At 36.0% G+C, this 14,631-nt stretch overlaps 1 protein-coding gene across 1 annotated transcript in view; it reads right to left on the bottom strand.

Moving 5' to 3' along the window:
• Window positions 1–14,631, bottom strand: part of DPH6 (diphthamine biosynthesis 6) — a 218,798-nt gene that overhangs the window by 105,896 nt on the left and 98,271 nt on the right. The window contains exon 12 of the mRNA XM_087723172.1: window positions 12,393–12,567. Coding sequence (XP_087579298.1) covers window positions 12,393–12,567 — 175 coding nt within the window. The remainder of the gene's footprint in view (window positions 1–12,392; window positions 12,568–14,631) is intronic.

The following is a 14,631-nucleotide window of genomic DNA, read 5'->3' as shown; positions in this document are numbered from 1 at the left end:
GAATGTAGGATGTGGAAACCTGAGAGTTTTGCCTCTTTCACTTCTTATTCTGATTTTTTCCTTATTTTTGTGTAAATGTGTGCCTAAGTTTTTGTACACCCTCAAGGTAATAGCCAGTAAATGTTTTAAAAGTTTTATCCTTGCTTCTGCCGTGTGTTTAACTGATTTTCTGGGAGCTTTCTACCCCCAACAAAGCCTTTTCTGTGGGGGGAGGAAACGCAGTTAGGATTTAAACTGTTCTCTGAGTTTGTTTGTTTTTCCCTCCCCCTGCTTGGAGCACGAGCCTCAAATTCTTTAGGGAAAGAGCCATGAGGATTTAAAGTGGCAATACATTCCCCAGGCTTAAAAGTTTCGTTTCATGAGGTGCATGTGGATAATTTTTTTCTCACACCTGGAGAGGAGTTGGGATTTTCTTTATTTTTTTATGAATGTTGGAAATGATGGTAATGGCTGCTTAGTAGGAAGGAAAAGGGATGTGTTGAAAAGCTGTTAATAGTTGGTTTTTACGAGGTAAAGCCTGACTGAATGGGAAGACCTAGGTAATTGGACTTGATTGCCTTGATGTGATGTCTGTTAAAAAACTTTTAGGTGCTTTTAATAATGTGTAAAATTGAATTGGATTGATGGTGATATGTTTGGCCAGCTGACTAAATAAATAAGTTCATTTGGGTTTGAAGCTGTGAAAGAGCAGTTAGGATTTAAACTGCTTTTTGAGTTTCCCCGGCTGCTTGGAGGAAGACTCATCAGCTTTTCAAGGGAAAGAGATTTAAAGATTTAAAGTGACAAAGTCTGAAAGGTGCTGCTTTGTGCTACGTGCCTGTGTAAGTGATCGTCTGTGTGAGTTTTTCCCCCCCTTTTCTCTTCCCCCTAAGCTGTTCTTTGGAAGGGAACAGGAGTAGCGGGGGGAGTGTGTATGCTAATGAATTTTTGAAACGGTGGTGATAGTTGCTGGGCTTGAAGAAAAAAGGGATTTTTGAATGTGAAATAAATTTGCACGGGCATTTCAGTTGCAGTGCAAATGTGTATTGGTGGTAGAAGTTGGTATGAAGGTACTTGGGTTTCTTTTTTAAAGAAACAGCAAATTGCAAGGTTGTTTAAAGGTACGTGTGTGTGCTATTGTTTCCAGATTAGTGGAGAGAGTGCAGAGTAGAGAAGGGGAGGGACCTGAGAAGTGTTAGAAAAGCAGAGTGTTTTTTCTGGATGAGTGTGTGTCCCAGAAAGGGATAAACTAACAAAGAAATCCAAAGACCTCTAATTGCTTGTAAATGGATCCCTTAATGAAACTTACATTAAAGAATAGCACACCTATATGGATTGATCAATGGCCACTTCCTATTGTTAAATTAGAAGCCTTAAAAGAAATTGTTCAACAGTTGTTATTAGATAAAAAGATAGAATTATCAAATAGCCCTTATAATACTCCTGTATTTTTAATAAAGAAGAAATCAGGAAGGTGGAGGATGCTTCAGGATTTAAGAAAGATAAATGAAGTGATAACTCCCATGGGACCTCTGCAATGTGGTTTGCCCAATCCTAACATAATTCCTCAGAATTATGAATTAACAGTTATTGATTTAAAAGATGCTTTCTTCTCTATCCCTCTGCATAAAAAGGACAGAATATTATTCGCTTTCACTATTCCTGTTTTAAATTACAGTGAACCTACAATAAGATATCAGTGGAGAGTTTTACCTCAGGGAATGCTGAATAGCCCAACTCTTTGTCAATATTATATAAATAAAATTTTAAAACATTTTAGAGCCAAATATAGGGGTACTTTATTCTACCACTACATGGATGATATCTTATTGGCAACAGAGAAGAATGCACAAGATACACACTCAGAAGTGGTAACAGAAATTATGCAAGAACTTAATTATAAAGGTTTTAAAATTGCTTCAGAAAAAATTCAAACAATGCCACCGTATTTGTACTTAGGACACAAGATAATGACAACTTATGCCTCACCAGTAATTCCAAAATTGCCTGAAATGGATAAATGTAGTTTGGTGCAATTACAACAATACTTGGGTTCAATTAATTGGGCACGTTCTTACATGGGTTTAACCACAAGTCAGTTACAACCTTTATTTGCATTACTGGCAGGGAGGAAAGAGCCTGCTTCAATACTAACAATAGGGGAGAGAGAAAAACAGTGTATTCAGGTCATTGAAAGGGCCTTAGCAAAGAAGTGGGTAGATAGGATGATTTCACACGCTCCTCTTTCAGCAGCTATTTTCAATACTAAGAACTTGCCCACAGGATGTTTATTACAAACACAACAACAAAGGGTTTTTATCATAGAATGGATACATTTATCAAACACCCAAGGAAGGACGGTTTCAACAAAACCTTTATTGTTATCCCAGATAATTATAAAGTTAAGAGAGAGAGCTCGAGCTGTGGTGGGGATGGATCCAGAAATTATTTATGTCCCATTCCCATTACCATGGTGGGAGAAGTATTTTCAAATATCAGATGCACTTCAATTGGCCTTAAGTGACTATTTAGGGACAATTAAATACCACCTTCCCACAGATTACAGGTTTTTGTTGCTGAATCAACAACACCTGCAATTGGCTTCGCTACAAAGTAAATTACCTATTAAAGGAGCAGTTACAGTTTTTGCTGATGGAACAAAAAATAGGGGAGCTTGTGTGTATCAGATCTCAGGACAGTGGATAACTTATCACACTGCCCCCCAGAGTTCAGCACAACGTTCTGAATTAGCTGCTTCCATTTTGGCCTTTGAGAAGCTTAAAGACCAAGAAATTAATTTAATTGTGGACTCTTTGTATGTTTATCAAGTAATTAATAATTTGTTTGATGCCTATCTTTCACCAGCGTTAGATAAGCAATTATTAGATATGTTTTTACAGTTACAGCAATTAATAGTAGACAGAAAATTTCAATATTTTGTGGCTCATATCAGGAGTCATCAACCATTTCCTGGGATATTAACAGAAGGGAATGATTATGCAGATAAAGCTGCTAGGGAAAGTTTTGTTGGATTTGCAACCCCATGGGAAAGCCATGAATATTTTCATCAAAATGCAAAAGCCTTGATGAAGATGTTTGGAATTTCAAAAACAGAAGCTGTGGCGATTATCCAGCAATGCTCAACCTGCAGCAAGCAGGGAACAGCGATTCCCATGGGGGTAAACCCCCGAGGAATTAAACGATGTGAGATATGGCAAATGGACGTTACACAATACCCTCCCTTCGCACCCTGGAAATATATTCACGTCACAGTGGATACCTTTTCAGGTTTTATTTTTGCAACTCCACAGAGAGGGGAGACAGCGAAGCAGGTGATTAACCATTGTATACGTTCCTTTTCAGTCCTAGGAAATCCCTTGGAAATTAAGACAGACAACGGATCTGCGTATAGCAGTTCTGCTTTCGCTACCTTTTGCGATCAGTGGAAGATTATTCATAAGTTTGGCATTCCATACAATTCCCAAGGACAAGGAATAGTAGAAAGAGCAAATTTAACCTTAAAAATGATGCTTGAGAAGCAAAAAGATACCTTTAAGATAGGGCTGCCTGAAATTCAAAACCGTCTGAGTAAAGCTTTGTACACTCAGAATTTTTTAAATCTTACAGGCTCGCCTATAGCCTCCACAGCGGCAGAGAGGCATTTTCAGAATAGCAATAGTGTAGTCTCTCCCCGCCCTCTTGTTTATTACAGGCAATTACCAGACCCTCAGTGGAAAGGACCAGTGGAGCTCGTGACCTGGGGACGAGGTTACGCTGCCGTGCAACTTCCAGACAAGGTTTTGTGGGTTCCTGGAAGATGCGTGCGACCGTTCCATGAGAAAGCGGTAGGAACGGATAACACAAAGAATCCAGAAGCAAGCCTGTCTCTTCTGTTCCAAACGACAGACGACTAACCTGCTATTGCACTCAATGTGCTGGTTTTGCCTCTGTCCCTGCGAGGCCTGCTGTTGCTCTCATTGCATTTACTGTGTGCTTTGCACCCACTGCAAGATTCCGTGTGACATTGTGATAATTGAACAATATCTTGAGGAATATTTTTCCTACACCAATCCATCTCACACTGAACTTCGTATCACACCAACGGTGCAACAAGCTATTGACATTCCTTTTTATAACCATTATCACCAAGGATCTCTTGACCCCTCTTTTGATACCTAAGATGAAGATCCGCCCGGAACAAGTCATTGGCCATCCCTATGTCCCAAGGGTGCGACAACCCCGATGCCCATTTATCAGAGAACCTTTGCCTGGACAAGAAATGGGTTTTTGGGATTTCTGGGTTACTCCTATGTCTTTTAAGCATTTTATATTGCACCTTTTGGGTATGGTATTGGGGATGGGCATTTTACTCTTAATAGTTTGGGGAGCATGTAAATACGAACGTAAAACTAAGAAGGGAATAATAGGGGATATCCAAGAGATTCCTTTCCTACACAACCGCTCAAAAAGAGCAATGATTCCGTATTCTGCTAGGGAAAACTGCAATTCTCAAGGAATGTGTATTTACCCTCACAATACATATGGAGAAGCCAATACACAAGTTACTTTAACTTGTCATTTGAAAAATCCAGAAGCACCATGCTTGATTACATGGCGATTTTTGCCTGCAAAATACAAAAAGGCTTCCAGGTATGTGAGAGGTAATTCCCACCCGAAAGAGAATGGTTGTTTATCACAAATTAGAATAATCATCACAGAAAATTCTATAGGTTGGTATCAATGTATACAATATCAAAAAGGGTTACCTAATAAAATAATAAAAACAGAAGTAACTTCAAGGGCAAGTATAAAATTTCCCCCAGTTAGTGAATGGTTTATAGCATTATTGAGTTATCAACAAGAGAGGGGAAGAGGTTTACATAGTCATTTACAAAAAAGAGAGATAAAAGAGGACATTTGCACAGCCTGTTTACAAAAAACCAAACAAGGCACAAGAATTTCTATGACCTTAATATATTATACTATGAAGCCTGAATGTAATGGAACTATAATACCACCATGCACACATAACAATACACAATACAATCAGTGCTATACACCAAATGGGATACAATGTTATGAACCAAAGGCGGTAGGACCTGTAACAAGTAGTATCTATGTTTATGGCTATAAAGGAGGATCTGGTTTAAAACATGAATTTCATACAGCACAAAGATTATTAGGGTACATAGCCCATAATGTTTCAAGGGGGATAGCACCTATTACTGTTTGTTTTGATACATGTTTAGCAATTGAAAAAGGGCAAGGAGGGGGATCCGCAGGGGTACTCTGTGGAGGACAGTCATGGGAACAATCATATATCAAAAATCGTAGATATTTATTTACTCGCTCAACGATTTCATCGTATGGAGGCTATACCCAACCAAGTGTGTATTGGTATACAAGTGGTTATGGACCTAATAATTTCAATCTTTCTGTTACTCCAACCACTACTAATTGTCGATCCCATCACTGTACCCCACTCTGCCTTTCCGCACAGATAGCAGGTACCTTGGGTACCCGATATTATCATTATGGTATTGGTATAGATAAAACAGGAAAGGATCCTTATGGATATATTATTATAAAGACTGAAGCAACAAGATTAACTAATCAACCTGTAAAGTTTTTTTGGAGTTATGAACAGGAAATTGCTAAACTTAATGATCTACCTACACCTCCACGAGCAAAAAATATGTTTATTAATTTGGCCCAGGAAGTTGCCACAGAACTTATGTTAAAAAATTGTTTTGTATGTGGAGGTACTACTATGGGAGACCGTTGGCCGTGGCACGTTCAGGAAGCAAATTATACGGAGATAGCACTATGGCAAGGGAATTTTACCTTTAATAATAACTTCAATGAAACCTGGCAAGTTACTTCCCATATAATAGGTCATATATGTTATACCAGAAATAAAAACAATCGGATCAAAAGAAACAAACCTATGGGATTTCTAAAATGTTCTAATGAATGGGAAAATAATACTTGGGTTTCACAAATTAATATGACCCAACCTGAAAACTCATTGCTGAAAGTGACTAAATTGCAAGGACTTTCAGATCCTGAAAATGATACTATTGTGTGGAATTCACCTGATGGGTTATACTGGATATGTGGTAACTTTGCCTATAATATGTTACCCGCGGGGTGGTATGGGTCATGCATCTTGGGGGCGATTCAACCCTCATTCTTCCTAATTCCTATAGAGAAAAAACAAAAATTGGGGGTCCCTGTATATGATACTCTTGGAAGACGTAAACGTTCAGTAAATCTCTCTAAAGGGATAAAGATAGGAAATTGGAAGGATGACGAATGGCCCCCAGAGAGAATTATTGCATATTATGATCCCGCCACGTGGGCACAAGATGGTTCATGGGGTTATAGAACCCCCATATATATGATTAATAGAATTATTAGATTACAAGCTGTATTAGAAATAATTACAAATGAAACTGCATTGGCGTTAACCAAACTTGCAAAAGAAAGTGTATTGTCAAGAACTTATATTATGCAAAATCGTTTAGCCTTAGACTATTTGCTTGCAGCCGAAGGCGGAGTTTGTGGAAAATTTAATCTTAGCAATTGTTGTATACAGATTGATGATTCTGGAATTGTAATAGAAAAAATTACTCGAACAATGATACAAACTGCGCATGTGCCAGTACAAACTTGGAAAGGCATGTTGGACACTGATGGATGGCTTGGAGGTATTTTTAACAATTGGAAACAAGGAATATTTTTCATTGGAATGATATTATTGGGACTAATCATGTTGCCTTGCATAATACCCTTGTTACGTTCCACTATACAAAGCATAGTTGAGGCTACGGTCCAGAAGCATGCTCTACTAGTGGCTGCCAACACATCAGAATTAATAATTCCTGGATATCCGATGAATGGGGAATTCATAAGAAAAAAGCTCCCCATGGCAAATTAATCCCTCTTTTTAAAAAAATAAAAAAGGGGAGATGTGGGAATCCCAGATTGTACCTTTATAATAAGGCTGGTAAATTAGCTAAAGACATCAAAACATCTTTAGTGGACATTTGCCAGAGCCTAAAGGTATTTCTTGGGAAAGATGCAGATAAAAAGGTGTTGGTAATTCATCTCGAATGTTTACCTTCCATTATCAGCACAGAGATGAAGAAACCTTATTCCAAACATACACCTTTGTGACCTAACTCATAAAAATGCAGCCATGTAACAAGGACCAGTTACTTCCAAACTGTCTATGTTGAATTATAACTCCCAGTTACTCCCTGCTGTGATATATAGCCTCTATCTTCCTTTCAAACATTCTCCAGCTATACCACTTACTATTCAATTGTAAATCTTCTATTGTAAACCTTCTATCACTCTTTTCTACCCTCCCTTTGACAAGATGTTGATTAAGGGTATATTGTAAACTTCTTTGATAAGATTAGTAGAGGATTGTGAATTCCTTTGTGTCATTTGTTATTTTCTTGATGTATGGCAATGTAAACTGACTTTTCTAATAAATATAGCACTCTGGAAAGACAGAGTAGCCATTTCATCCAGACTTTGCATTCGTGTCTCATTGGGAAAAACTGTCTAGGATTGGAATCGTGATTTGGCCCGCCGTATGAAGAGATCCTGCTTTCCTTAGCAGGGTAATCTCCTCAAACCAAAAATTCTACCTGGATTTCAAATCTCTGAATTCTCAGCATGCTGGGAGAGTACAGACAGCCCTCAAAGTATGACAACTCATTCAGTGAACATTCAAAATTATAATTGCACCAAACAAGGTGGATGTATGACTGGTTTGAAAAGTTACAGATGTTGCAGCAGCCCCACGCAATCACTACTTGCAATATTACCTGCCAACCTCCCATAAGTAAAGTCAATGAGGAAGCCAGAAGGGAACTCCCAAGTCACTTCCGTAAGTCGCTCCCACCACTTTTTCTCCCAAGAAGCTCCCAAAATCCCAGGGATCTCCTACTCCAAAACAACACTCTCCACCTAACTGGGCACCTGCGTTCAGCACCCTTTCGCCCACCTGCACTCATGTACACCCACTCACAGCCCCACTGGCCTTCCCGCACAGCCCAGCAGCAGCCTGCAACTCCTGTAATAAAAATAATAAAATTATTTGTTTCTCTAATTTAGTTTCAAAAAATTCTAATTCAAGGATAGAGCTCCCAAAACACACAACTCCCCCTATTGTTACATAGTAAGTACAGATTTATTATATAATTATATGTTACAATTCTTTTGGCCATTCCTCAAGTCAGTTTTACATTATATGCTCCTGTAAATCTCAGCTTTTCAGACACATAACCTTTAATCAAAACTTGGTTTACTTGGAAGGCATTTCATAGACACAACTTTAGAAAAACAGACTTGCTATTGTAAAAAAAGCTAGAACATTTTGTATTTATATACTTACACTGATTGAGAGGATTTTAAAGATTAATATACAGTTGAGACCAGATGTTTTGGGATTGAGAAGCAGTTGGGAAAAAGTCATGGAATTTTGTTTTTGTATATGATAACTGCAGCAAGATTATTGTATACACAATGATGGACAGATTGGGCATTACTCACGATGGAGGAATAGTTGGTGAGATTATGGAACTTACTAAAATGGCCAAATTCACTTCTTTGATTAGAGAAAATACAGTGTCTATACTAGGGCTCATTGGTGCTCTCTGAGCTTGGTTGTTTTCTTGCAGATATTTTATTGCCCACACTTTTCCTTTATTAATATCTACATTAATTACTGACTGGTAACCCCTTATGGTAAAAAAAAATGATTTATGGTTTTTATGATTAGATAGGATAGACAGAAAAAGAGACTCATGTTATAACCATAGAGTAAGAGATGAATTTGTGCTTAGAACTCCTATAAAAAGATCAGAAGCCACATCTTTGTATCTTTTCTATATTTCTATTATTTTCTTTCTTTCTTGTACTTTTAGCTTTTAATTTCTTTCTTTATATTAACTGGTATTCATTTTTCTTCCTATTTAATTTTTAAATAAAATTATATATAAACAAGAGGAAAAAAACAATTCCACCCACAAATTATTATAGACATCAAGCACAAACTTTTGCCAGGCATTAAAAAGATATAAAATTGCAGGTATAGATATGAAAGCTTCTTGTATCTTATGATAACTCACTTTCTCCACCAAATAGAGTTTAGGCAAGAACTGTAATAGATTAATATCCAAGACCAAAGCAATGTATTAAATATGATTGGCCATATATTTATATGTGGGTAGAAATAGTATTCTTGTTCATCTAGAGCTGTTTAGAGGTGAGTCTGTCATATGTACTTGAATGAAAATCTGGATATGTATAACACATAAACAGTGATATTTGCTTTCTCTTATTCTAAAATATGCTGTTTCCCAAGTAGCCAATTTTTCATAAGCCCAATTACTTGTAATCTTTTTCTTCCACTATCAAGAATATCATTTGTTTCTTTATTGTAGTAGATAAAACATCCTTTCATTGTTTCAGATCACAAGCTGTGCAGATACTACCCACTGTTCTTGCCTCCAGCACTTCACATTATTGGTGTATTATTTCATGCATGCCCTACTCTTTTATCAATTGCTTTTGAAGTAATGTTAATAGACTAGAAAATTGAGACATTTATGAAGTATAGGCAGTGTTTATGAAAAAATCCATAAAATATGACACAGGCAAGACAAGATAAAAGCAGCATTTTAATAGATTATGGCAAAGGGATTCTCTCACAAGTTGACAACTGACTCCTCCGAGATTGCTAATTTTTATGGGATTAATTTTGTGGTATTAAGAAAGAAGCTAAATGTCCTAATTAACCTGTAAATAGCATATACACGAAATTAAACCTTGTGGCCTCTAGTTAGTTTTTTGGCTTCAGCACCTTAGACAGAATTATTGCAAATGGATATAAGATTGTGTTGGAGGTAAACATTCTGCATAGAGTTAACTAAAAATCTCATTCAAATTATACTTTAAATACCTTCACACTAGTATGTAAGTGGTGAAAATTTGCAAAATGCAGTTTACATGTTCTGCTTGGGTAAGCAGTAATTCCCAATTAATGTGTATGGGCCCTTAAATGACCCAAAAACCATCAGTACAGAGAAATTAAATGAAAATCCCATAATTAGACTACATTCCATGCCCTGAAACTCCTATACCTATTGCCAACATTTTAAAGACCACCTAACCACACTCAGGTTCAGCTGTGGTCTGGTAAATATGAAGCATGAACCACAGAACCTATTACTAGCAGCTGATAGAGAAACATGGTATCAAATCAAATTGTTGGTGGGGATTGCTTGTTTCATTCCAGCAAAGTACTAAGTGTCCAGATCCCATCCAAATTATGTAATAATTTTATATTTTAAAATGTAGAATTTTAGCAGCTGTTTTAACATCCTCTCTCCTGTCTGCACACTTGCATAAAAAAGAAAATACCAAACCAAATTTGATTTTCACCATATTGAGACTATTTTTAAGACAAATTTTTATCCTGAATAAACAACTTCAAGTTATTATTTACAGGAGAAAAACTACATATGAAAGAAATTAATTTCACTGCCTCGAAATCTAGAGAAGGAATAACAGACACTAATGTTCTGTTGAGAGGCTACAGTTTTATTGAATACAAATTTCTATTAAACGTATAGTAATAAAGATTTTTTCAGAAACATTCTTCCTAAACTTCATATCAAAAATGATTAAATTTTAGATGTTGATCTAGATCAGTGGTTCTCAACGTTCACAATGCCACGGCTCTGTAATACAGTTCCTCAGGTTGTGGTGACCCCCAACCATAAAATTGGTGTCTAGGTTCCTAAGACCGTTGATTTTCCGATGGTCTTAGGCGACCCTTGTGAAAGGGTCATTCGACCCCCAAAGGGGTCCCGACTCACAGGTTGAGAACCACTGATCTAGATTATAATTATAGCCATGACTATATTTTAAACTATCAATATATTACAGCCATGCTTAAGTTTTATTGATATAAGGATATACACATTGTCTGTGGAAAGAAAGGTATGTGCAAACAAAGTGTTTCAACAAGTAATATGGAACATTTATTCTTAAAAAATCCAATTTTTCTTGTCTTACACAATGTGTTGTATAATATTCAATAAAACTCTGGAATGAATGCACCTGTGGTTTGAAAAGACGGCATCTTTCATTCTACAGTATATGAATTAGATTCATATACTGTTTCCTCTGGGAGTTAGAAAGCAATTTTTTGTACATTTTAAATTGTAGCATTTATGAATTCTCCCTGCTATTTTAGTGTCAGAATTCAATTTTGATCTAAGAATAATATGCAAGTACAATGTCTGCTAAAGAAAGGTATTTTCTGCTTGGTTGCCTTTAAAAACTGTCCATGCTCCATACACAATTTGAAGTCAACTTCATTATACTCCAGCCAAAAGATCTTTACTCCCCCCTCCCCCACAAATCATTATTGGCAATATCCAAAAATAAAATGGAAAAAAAACAAGATAGCAAAATTAGAAATGAATTTATTGGGAGTTCAAGTTATATGAAACTTACTGACAATATTCACAGTATTCATGACAGGCTGCATAATCTTAAACTGGCAAATATTCATATTATTTATTCTGGTAAATAATAGCAAATAGCTTTGGGGGCCAATAGATAACATATAATACCACATTCCACACAAACTCTCTCTCTCCAGGATTACTTATCTGCTCCCACTTAATATAATGCATATATACTATATTGCCAAAAGTATTCACTCACCCATCCAAATAATCAGTTGTGAGTGAATACATTTGGCAATGTAGTGTATCTGATAATGATAATTATTACTCTCTTAGCCTAGAATATAACCTAAAACACAAATTATTTATTTTACAAGTGCCATATAGAAGTGCAATAAAGTCTTCAGTGTTATAAAAACAGAATATAAGAATCATGAATTTTAAAATAAAAAATATAATGTAAAAAAAGGAAGAAAAATTGAGGGAACAACCCAATTTAGTCCTATTTCTAAGAATGCAAATTTAAAAACCAGAATAATTATTTTCACAAAAAGATATCATAGTATGGAGTAGATTATGAAATATAATATCTGTTACATTCACAAAACAGGCATTATATTTCATAATCTACTCCATACTACGATATCTTTTTCTTGCTTTTCCAATTTTTTTTAATACTCAAGCATTTATATATTTTCTTTTGTTGAATATTAAAACAATGTGTATTACTATTGTAATATAATCAAATTCATAATAATTAATTTGATAATGTTATCAAATATTATCAATTTCCTCCTTCCAACTTGCTCTACTTTAAGCTATAAAGTTTAGATTGTCTCCAAAGGAAAGTAATGCAAAGAGCCAATATTAACTGAAGTTTACAATAGGGAAAATATTTCATAAATGAAGATATCTTACCTGTATGCACTGACTGTAAGGACCAATATTGGCAGGAGCCCAATGAGAAATACTCTGGACATGCATCACCTGTTTCTGGGAACAAGATGCATCAGAGATCATCTTATCATCCTTTTGGGCAAGGCAGTCCATCTGAAATAGCAGGTCTTCCGTCAATGGAGCTTCAACACAAACCCTGAAATAACAACAACAGAAATGTACTGGCAGTATTTGAAAGACATTAAACTGTCCCTGAGCTCTGGTTGCTGTACTCTTAATATCCCTAAGATTTATACCAACAGGGCAGAGATGGATGATGAGAATGAGCAAGAATTCTTGAGATACCAGTCAAGAGTCTCACTTGATCCTTGCTATTTCCCAGTTTCTCTTCAGAGTAATCTCCGCTATCACTGAGAGAAAGAACAGCAAATGGAGAACTTTGTATCCTTGCTTTGCTTTTGGTACTATTAATAGCTGAAGGGAAAACAAATTAATAGGCAGGGACAATAAGAAGCAGAGCTAGGAGACAGCACCACATCACAGATAAGGATAGTAGCCTTGGAAGTTATCAAATGTTGCCCAACCCTGACTGATTCAACCATTAACTTCATTTTACACTCAAGTACCTTTGTGTTGCAAAAAACCACAAAAGATTAAATGTAGATTTATTCCTTCCATTCGTTGAGTAAAGTGAGAGTCAAACTAAGTTCCTTACTGGGTGAGGATCACAATATCTGCTATTTTTTTCTTCCTCTGCAGCCCTCAGCCTTTCCTGATATTCCTGAGTGTCCTCTAATTCAGTAGAGCAGTTTTCACCAAGCACAAAGAGGCACCCAAACAATATGGAATTTGTCAAAATATGCCTATAAAATATCCAAGTAGGAATATTGGTCCATGTAACTCTGGACCTTATTTATTGATTATGATCCTAGTGTTTCCCATTATTATTTCAAGAATCCTTTTCAGTGTGCAATGCTTTTTTGTATGTCTTTATTTCATAGCTAGAAAAGGCCTTGCTAAACTCCATCAACTGAATGTTTTTACCTGTCTTGCTTCCTTTATAATATAGGAGAAATAGTAAAAGAAGGAAACAGTGAAAAAGAAGGACTAGGGGTGATATAATAGCAGTGTTCCAATACAAAGAAGAGGGGGGTTAATCTATTTTCCAAAGCATCTGAAGACTGCACAAGAAGCAATGGATGGAAACCAGTCAAGGAGAGAAGCAATCGAGAACTAAGGAGAAATTTTGACAGTGAGAACAATTAATCAATGGAATGACTCGGCTCCAGAAGTTATAGGTGCTCAAACACTGAAGGTTTTAAAGAAGAGATTGGACAACAATTTGTCTGAAATGGTATAGGATCTTCTAGTCCAACCTTCTTGAGCATGGGGGTGAATTAGAAGACCTTCAAGGTCCCTTCAAACTCTATTATTCTGTTATTATTATTACTATTAGTATTTTAGAAAGGGCAGAATGAGGATCCTAAAAAGTCTTTCTCAACTCTTCTTTCATAGTACAAGAGCAGGTCCAGCAGTTTATATTGAAATGCATACTTTCTATAGGTTCAGGCTTAAATTTAAACTTAAATTCACATTTTTCTGGCTTCTTCTCAATCAATTGTATAGTAGGATAACCTACAGCTTTTCTGTAAAGGATGGGGCATGGTATTAATAAGAAACACGCTATTTATCTCAAAGAAATCTACAATGCAATGAGTTTCACAAAGATCCAATTACTTGAAAAGCTATTACTAAGTAAAGAAAAATATATCTTACTAAATGGAATAAGTAATAAAGCCCTCATCTGGGAAAAAAAAAACATCCCAAAGAGATTCCTTCTTAAAAAAGATTTTATGTAGCATTAAAATATTTTAATTGTACAGTCCTTATTTCATTAGCTTTATATATTAAAATGCTTATTAAAAAGGCAGGAATGAAATATATTTAAAGATGATTTTAAATTAAGAGGAATAAGAACACTGCTGTGCTGAATTCCCTCTTAAAATTCAAGATGGCAAGTTCAATAGAACAGTATGCCTAAAAGTATTTTTAAACCATATATTGGCCATGAGGGGAGAAAAACACTCATAAGGAGATAGCACTATTTTCTAGCTCTACAAAATAGGGTGCAACATTTGAATTTATGAGCTCTTCAGTCACAAGATAAAAAGAAGAAGAAAAAGTGGAGAGGAAAAATTAGGCTAGGATTCAAATTATAGATCTTGGTAGGAATGAAAAATATAAACTAAAGCTAGCTCAT

This window comes from Thamnophis sirtalis, unplaced genomic scaffold (assembly GCF_051295495.1).
Source record: "Thamnophis sirtalis isolate CommonGarterSnake01/CBP01778 unplaced genomic scaffold, rThaSir2_p1.2 scaffold_1, whole genome shotgun sequence".
NCBI lineage: Eukaryota > Metazoa > Chordata > Lepidosauria > Squamata > Natricidae > Thamnophis > Thamnophis sirtalis.
Note: the sequence above shows the minus strand (reverse complement) of the source record. Positions and strands in the feature narration are given on the sequence as shown.